Source organism: Lolium perenne, chromosome 4, assembly GCF_019359855.2.
Source record: "Lolium perenne isolate Kyuss_39 chromosome 4, Kyuss_2.0, whole genome shotgun sequence".
NCBI classification, from domain to species: domain Eukaryota; kingdom Viridiplantae; phylum Streptophyta; class Magnoliopsida; order Poales; family Poaceae; genus Lolium; species Lolium perenne.
In genome coordinates this window covers 1,625,139-1,633,506 of record NC_067247.2, presented here as the reverse complement: position 1 = coordinate 1,633,506, position 8,368 = coordinate 1,625,139, and the positions used below count along the sequence as shown (strand labels likewise).

Below are 8,368 nucleotides of genomic sequence, written 5' to 3'. Positions count from 1 at the left end.
ATGTCTGCATAGTTCGCGAACCGTAGGGTGACGCGCTTAAGGTTCGATGTCGCATAAGTAGATTTGAATATGGTATGGAGACGAAGTTTGTTCGGAGTCTCGGATGTGATCCAGGATGTCACGAGGAGGTCCGGAATAGTCCGGAGAATAAGATTCATATAAGGGAAGTTGATTTCTGGGTTTCGGAAATGTTCGGGATTTTTCCGGTGGTTGACTGGAAGGTTCTAGAAGGTTCCGGAGGGGTCCACCATGGGGCCCACGACCTAGGAGGCCTAGCATGGGCCGAGGGGATGCTCCCTGGCCTAATGGGCCAGGGGCACATGCCCCCCAAGGCCCAGGCCGGCCAACCCCCTAGGGTTTCCCTAGGGGGGATCAACTTGGGGGAGGGGAAAGCCCTCTCCCCCCTTTGGCCGCCGCCCCCCCTAACCCTAGATGGGAAAGGGGGCCACCCCAGCCGACTGGCCCCCTATATAAAGAGGGGAGGGGGTGGCCGGCCAGCCCCATCCCATTGTCCCTCCTCTGGCCGCCTCTCTCTTCCACCATATGCTGCTCCGGCTTAGGCGAAGCCCTGCAGCTTTTCTTCCTCCACCACCACCACCACGCCGTCGTGCTGCTGGAACTTGGAGGAGATCTACCACACCTCCGCTGCCCGCTGGAACGGGGAGAGGAAGGGGCTTCATCGACACCGTACGCGCGACCGAGTACGGAAGTGCTGCCGGATTGCAGCACTGGGGATGATCGTCTACACCAACAACGAGATCTAATCTCGTAGGCTTTGGAAATCTTCGAGGGTTAGTCTCACATCAATCTCGTTGCTTCGATCTTGTAGATTGGATCTTGGGTGTTCCATAGATTAGATCTTGGTTTTATTCGTCTTGCGGTAGGAAAATTTTTGTTTTCTATGCTACGAACCCCATCAAGAAGATCACCACATCATCCTCGTATAGCGACACCGATGTCACCAGGTCACTCCGAGCCAACCGTCTGAGAACACCCAACTCGATGGCCTTGGCCAGCAACCTATTAAGCGAGTTCATCATCAGGACGAACAGCGACGGCGACAGGGGGTCGCCCTGTCTCAGGCCCCTCCTATGCCAGATGGGGGGGGGGGGGGCAGGCTCGCCATTGAGCAACACCCTGGTACTTGCCGTGGATAGCAGAATGGAGACCAGCTCGCGGAACCTGGGGCCAAACCCAATCTTGCGAAGGATCTCCATGAGGAACCCCCACGAGACAGAGTCAAACGCCCGAGCTATGTCCAACTTGACCATCACCCGCGGCTCCTTCCTCCCGTGCAAGAACTTAGCTGTCTGCTGGACCAACATAAAGTTGTCATGGATGCACCGCTTGCGAATGAACGCTCATTCGTTGCGATCCACCAGTGACTCCATCCTAGGGGCTAGCCGAGTAGCCAAAGTCTTAGCCACCAGCTTGGCGAAGATGTGGATGAGACTAATCGGTCTATAATCACCCAGCGCCACCGCGTCCGTCGGGCGCTTATCAGTGCCTGATTTAGGCCTTGAAACCCGCGCCGACACATAGTAAACAGCTTGTACATCAAATGGCTGAAGAGGTGTCAGGCAAGTTGGAATTAGCACCGAAAATTAGATTACCTTTCCAAAATGTCCCGTATTAGTAAACGGAGGTTATATGAAACTCAAAAAAAGGCTTACAATATTTTTCCTAATTTTTATTGTAATACTGTAGAAAGAATGGTCTCGAGCAGCCAGATGAATAAAATTGATCTTCTGACAAGAAGAAACAAAATTGTTTTTTGAGATGGGCAAAAGGGGGTGGACGGCTGGCTCGGTTTGTACCAAACCGAGGCGGCGGCGGCGGCGGCGATGGGCTCAACAAAAGTCGGCTTCGGCATTGGCGCTCCAGCTCCAAGCAACGGACTTGCGGGCCCCACACGCTTCTTCGTCTTCGTCTTCTTCCCGACGAACCAGCAGGGAAACACAAACCGTTTCGACTTTGTCTCTCCGGTTGATGCTTTGCTCTTGCCGCGTTTATTCCCGTCTAGGAAGAATAGCACAAGGCCGCGCGTACACGGCTAAGCCGTAAAGATTCAGTCTTGGTTTATTCTTCGCGCCGGCCCTGAGTCGCTGTCCCGTCGTCCCCATCGTCAATCCCAATTCAATTCGGTTTCTTCTTCGCGCCGGCCCTGGGTCTGGGTCTGGGGTGCTTCGTCGCCAAGTAAGAGCCCCTCCAACTAAATCCCCGATTTTTCTTGATTCCTCGCCTGCCTCTCCCGTTTCGACCGGAACATATTCCCACGATTCGCTTCGCTTTTCCTCAACTTTCGATTCGGTTCCTCTTCTCCTGGATTGTTCCGCTTGCGCAGGTAGCAATCGATCGATCATAGCTCCCGCCATGGTTCTGCGGGACCAAGATCTGGACACCAACATCGTCCGCTGGGGCCTCCACCACCTCCTCGACGGAGGAGGCGCCGGTTACGGCCACTGCGCCCGCCTTCCCCAGACACCCACCACCGACTACGCCCCCACGCCGCCGCCGCCGCAGACCCTGCACGCCCTCCTCGGCGGTCCGGGCCACTGCGCCCACCATCCCCAGCCCCCCACCACCGACTACGCTCCACAGACCCACCACGCGCTTCTTGATTCGGGCGTCGAGGTCACAATCCACGCGGTCGAGAGCGACGAGGTCATCGCGCACGCGCTGCAGGAGGAGCTCGCCCAGGTCGCCATGGCCGAGGCCGAGGGGGGATCCGCCGACGACGAGCAGCGCGCCACCGTCCTCGCGCAGCAGTGGTTCCGCCCTGAAATCGTCCATCATCTACCCTCAGGCGGGTGATCTCATTCTTTCTTTCACACACAACCGCTGATCGAAGGCGTGTCTTCCTTTCTCTCACACCAGGTCGACCATTTCGTTCTCCCCTGACCTCTTCTTGCCTGAATGCCAGCTCCGCCTTATGTAGAAGAGGAACAACCAGTGGCCTCCAGGGACCACTTCAGCTCCTGCTCCAGCCCTGAAGATAACGATGCCCAAGATTGCCCGATTGAGCTTGTGGATGATTTCTCTGCTATTGACGGCGAGGTCGGAAAAAGATTGAACGACATGCTTCCTGTTCCTGTAAGTTCACACCCATTCTATAAGTTTGGCAAAACTGTCTGAATGTGAAAACCGTGAGATGCAGTTTACTTGACGCGATTCAGAGCATCAGTTGGCCAACTTATTGCTGAAATCGATTCATTTCCTGAATGTACCCGTTTCGGGTTTATACAGCAGTTTCAGTGTGTTTCAGAGTTCCACCTTCACTATCTTTTATTTATCTCAAGTTTACATGGGGTTGGGATTGCTAGCTCTCCTGCGTGGTCATCAGGAAAGTGCTGCAGTTATTGCTAAAGATAACTTGCATGAAGTAGTCAAATTTAGCAGTTTTCGGTTTGTACATTTTCAGTGGGTCCATGCTCTCAAGTTCATATGGGGCTGGGTCTGCTAGCCATGTTGTACTTTTACTCTACTGCATAATTCTTAGCAGTTTGCTGCCATTCTAAGGACCCCTTTTAACTTGCATTTGCTCCCTTGAACTGGAAGACTGACCAATCTTATGTCCTGATTTCTGTTACTCATTTTGCTTCTACAGCATGTTCCTAAAACAAATGGAGAGATTCCCTCTGTTGACGAAGCCTTCTCAGATCACCGTAGACTTCTTGACAGGTAAGCAACCCTGCAGTTTATATCCATTCTAGATTACCTTCCAACCTGAAGCTCATGCTAACTTCTTATTTGTAGTACTGTACTGAACTGCTAGTGCTAAGCGTGTAACTGGAAATTATTATTTATCTCATAAACCTGCACACAGAGTTGCGTGTACTATATTTGATCGTTGGTAGTATTTGCGACAGACCGTTATTTGATTCTGATATGATCTCTTGTTTAGGTTGGTGTTGTATGGCTTGGTTGAGCTCAAGGTAAACGGAGATGGCAATTGTCAGGTCTGTCTACAGTTTTCAGTTCTTGTTTTATTTCTCCAGAATATCAGTTATGTCAGCACAAGCCTTCTCTACAAATACCTATTTTTTTCTTCTGAATCTTCCTTTTGAACAGTTCCGGGCATTGTCTGATCAATTTTACCGCACTCCTGAACATCATAGATTTGTACGGCAGCAAGTGATGAAGCAGGTTAGTATTGTCAAAATAACTACTTTTATTAGTCTTTCCCTACAGTGATAAGTCACCACAACAGTGACTTTGTTGGTCAATACACCTCTGTGAACTGGATGTTAAGAAGATAATTTTTTATTCGTCATATTTTTTCATTCTCACATTATAATGTATTCCCTCTGCACTTCTAACTGTTTCACAGCTTGAATCCCATCCTGAGATATATGCTGGATATGTTCCTATGGATTACAGAGAATATCTTAAGAAGATGCCAAAGTCAGTGCTTGCTCCTTTTCTACCTTTTATCAGTAAATATTTGAATTAAAGTGGAAAGATACACATTCTCACTTTGTTGCGCTAACTGAACAAACCAGGAATGGGGAGTGGGGTGACCATGTTACCCTGCAGGCTGCTGCGGACTCGGTAAGCATTTTTCACCCCTTTTATAGATCTGCTGGACATACTTTTGTCCAATTTATCAAGTAAACAAACAGAAAACTCATTTGTTTTGCCAGTTCAATACATGAGTGGTAAATTTAATTTTGACAACCATCATATCTAAACAGCTAGATTGCAATTTCTCATACAATTTTACAGTATGGTTGAACTATCCTGTTCAAAATATTTTGTTTTATACTCCCTCCGTTCATAAATATAAGATGTTTTAGACATTTTAAAGTGAACTAGGTACATACCACAGTGAGTGTGAATCTACACACTAAAAGTAGACTAGATACATAATAAAATAGATGAACGTACAAAAAGCTAAAACATCTTATATTAGTGAACGGAGGGAGTACTTGGCTGATCTTTTTGTCAGATTTTCTGATCCTCGCGTACAGTTCTGACCACTTTGTTGCTAAGCATAATAAACCAGACCTATACGTCCAGTCTCTGTTATGCTCCTTGCAGTGATGCTTTGGACAGCCGCTGTAACTTAACTGTATATCTGGCACCCAATATGATTGTATGATTAGGAATATCGTGTATGCTTGACTTTTTGGGCAGCACCTTGTAAGAAAAACTATATTCCTTCGGAACATCTTGGCATTACACCAAAGGGCTGGTCATGTCATATGGCTGCTCTGCTATGTTTCTGGCACTGAACCATATGCACTGAATTTTGCAGTACGGGGTGAAGATCTTCATCCTGACATCCTTCAGAGATACATGCTACATTGAAATCCTCCCTGTCGTGCAAAAGTCAAAAAGAGGTACATCATACCTGCCAAATTCTTGTTATTGAGATGATTCCTAGATTACAAAATATTTCAGTCTATGGGTGTCTAAATCTTATCTTTTTTCTTTCTGGAATCCAGTTATATGTCTGAGTTTCTGGGCTGAGGTGCACTACAATTCGATATATCCAGAAGGAGGTACCCTCAACAGTTTATTTATCCTAAAAAATCATTTAAGTTTATTTGCTTGATTTGGCATCTGACATGCTCATGATCATGATCTTGCTGCAGAGTTGCCCGTCGTGGAGAACAGGAAGAAGAGGTGGTGGCACTTGGAGTTCTAGACCTCTTGTGGTAACCAAAAGCATATTCAAAGAGAAAGATAGAAGATTTGACTTGTTCTTTTTCTGTTCCCGTGGCAGCTTGTCGTCTGATCGACCGTCGTTCTGTTCGACCATGTGATCAGAGGGATCTGGGGAGCTGCAATTGATTTAGGATTGAGATCGACTGACGGCTGTTCATTCTTTGTACATAGTAGTACTCTATATATAGCATCTGTACAGTGCAGGCCAGTAGAAGAAATAGGTTTCAGCTGATTCTGTCGTGTATAATGGAAACATTTGTTATACCTAATATATTAGTATTTTCATTTTTATTGATACGGCGCCGTTCGTGAGAGCAACAAATTAATAGACTGGATTTTTCGCTATTCTTCTTGATGGTTGAAATGATATGGAAATACAGGGAAATGATCCGTCATCTCTTCGATTTCTTGTTGTCTGTAATGGTTGGTTAATCTATTTGGATGATGTGGAGTTAACAAGGGATTGATGGACAGTTGTACATAATGGCATATGCAGTTCTCCATTCGTGTCACATTGATCTGTTTCCTGGTAATAATTTATATGCCAGTTGCTTCCATGTTTGCTTGAAGTCGGAGTCACAATCCTCCAAGGCTCATGAGTTGAGCTATTGATGAACAAGACCTAGAGGATGCAATCAACAAAAGTATTCCGGCTTGAATAAAGCATGAGTGTTGTCACCAAGGTCAAGCGGGACACGGTTATTTCTCTCGTCCTCTTATGGTGTCGGGTCATGATGTCAAAAGGGAGAAGAAGAGCGCGGCAAGAGAACTCGAAGATAGAGATTGAAAAGTGCAACTCGACGAAGTTCGGAAGAGCACGACAAGGTAGTCTCCCCTTTTTGGTTTTTCTTGAGTATAGGACCCCGCACTATTAAGAGGGGGGTCGGAGTCGTTATTTGGTTCTTTGGCTTAAATCACCTTTCTCTTTCATCTTATTCGTTTGGCATCTTTCATCCATATTATATTCGCCACCACATGCCACCTTTGATTCCATCTATTTCGCATCTCCGAAGGTTGCTCGTTTTTTACTCGGTGTTTGCCAATTCTTTTACACCACTTTTGTTCGCCACGAAAATGTTTCATCTCTTGGCTTCCACTCTTCTCTCCACAATGTTTCGCTCTCTTTTTCTCCACGTTTTGGAAAACGCTTCCAATCCGGCGACCGATCGCGCGCCAGCTATCGGTCGTTGTCGCTGGCTTGCTCGCGTGGGCTTTATGGCCTGTTCTTTCGGCGCGATCATTGCACTGACACCGCGCGCAGCTAGCTTAGCTAGGTATGCTTGCACGTCTTCTCCGATTCTCCCGTGGGTGGGTCTCAAAGCTATTGAACCTTTTGTATTCTAGGCTTCTAGCTATGTGTGCGTGCTAGCTAGGGCACGTGCATGTGTCGTGTGCCTAATCCAAACATCGAGCTGCATGGCGGTGCCAGTGCTAGCTAACTTTATGTTCTCTTTTGACAACGTTATCAATCGTAGGGGTGCAAGTTACACTAGACTCATTTGGATTTGTGACTACCTAGCTCAACCATTGCCACGCTGCTCCCTCCGCGCACTGTCGCTTGTAGGGACTGTGTCCATGGTGCCGACGACACCATCAACAGAAGGTACGGCACCGCTAACCATTTCATTGACCGTAGGGACAACACCACCAATGGTAAGACCAGCACCGCCGACCATACCATTGACTATCGGGATGGTGAAATTGACCGTTCCAACTGAAGGATATACGATCCGAACTATTGTATATAAATTTTGTAACAGTTGCATATAAATATTGTAACAATTTCACATAAATTATATAGTGAAAGCACGTCAGAGATGTTGTAATCTGTTACCTGGGCGTTTGCCACAAGTTTGTGATTTTTGTTGTAATCAGCTTATTTTTGTTAAAATAGATGGTGATTTTTGTTGTAACTAAATATGTAGCAAACTTATTATTGCTTAACCAATTTTTCATAGCCATAAACACATGTGTTTTTTTTTGTAGTAATAGTTTTCAATTTTCGTTGTAATTTGCTGTTCATTTTTGTTGTAAACCAACATGTAGGAAAATAATTGTTATTTAACCACATTTTAGAAAATTACTTTTAAAAAATTTGTTGCGAAGATTTTGTTGTAATTGTATATTTTTTTGTGAACAGACTGAGAGATTTTGTTGCAATACTCAATATGATCCGGATCTGTCGCAGTGTGGCATTTTTGTTGTAAATATTGAAAAGGTCAGCCCTAGAGAGATGTACCTTTTCGGTTTAATTGGGAAAGTAAGGACTGCGGGTTAAGTTTCTAAAAACTGGGGGGTAAAACACAAAATTTGCATAGTGATTGATTTGGACGTCGGATCGTGATCTGAGGGCGTGGAGGACGACCGATTTCTGGCTTTTTATTAGGCGACCGGCGCCCAGCGTTGCCCCCACGTTTTTTGCATCAAAACAAGAGACTCAAAGTTTCGTCCTCTCCCCTTCTCTCTAGCGCTTGGAGGCGACCGCGAGGCGATTTCTAGTACAGTCCCTCCCGCCGGCGAGTTCGCCGGTCCGCCCTGGCTTGGATGGCCCTCGTGGCCTCGGAGTCGTGCTGGACCGTGCTTCTCTGCCGGCGAGCGGGGTAGTAGTCCCTCCCTCTTGTAGGTTAGGGTTAGGTTTTCCAGTGGAGGTCACGGCGGCGGAGGTGACTTCTACTTTGGAAATAAAGTGCCCCCCGCT

The 8,368-nt window shown here is 46.9% G+C and overlaps 1 protein-coding gene across 1 annotated transcript; it reads left to right on the top strand.

The window, feature by feature from the left end:
* Positions 1–1,824: 1,824 nt before the first annotated feature.
* LOC127349354 (OVARIAN TUMOR DOMAIN-containing deubiquitinating enzyme 12) lies at positions 1,825–5,961 on the top strand. The gene is made up of 12 exons (XM_051375092.2): positions 1,825–2,196; positions 2,345–2,806; positions 2,924–3,093; positions 3,608–3,681; positions 3,905–3,959; positions 4,072–4,146; positions 4,331–4,404; positions 4,503–4,551; positions 5,258–5,342; positions 5,448–5,504; positions 5,598–5,628; positions 5,729–5,961. The coding sequence occupies exons 2-12, from the start codon at positions 2,374–2,376 to the stop codon at positions 5,766–5,768; spliced, it is 1,143 nt and encodes a 380-aa protein (XP_051231052.1). The 5' UTR covers positions 1,825–2,196; positions 2,345–2,373; the 3' UTR covers positions 5,769–5,961.
* Positions 5,962–8,368: the final 2,407 nt, after the last annotated feature.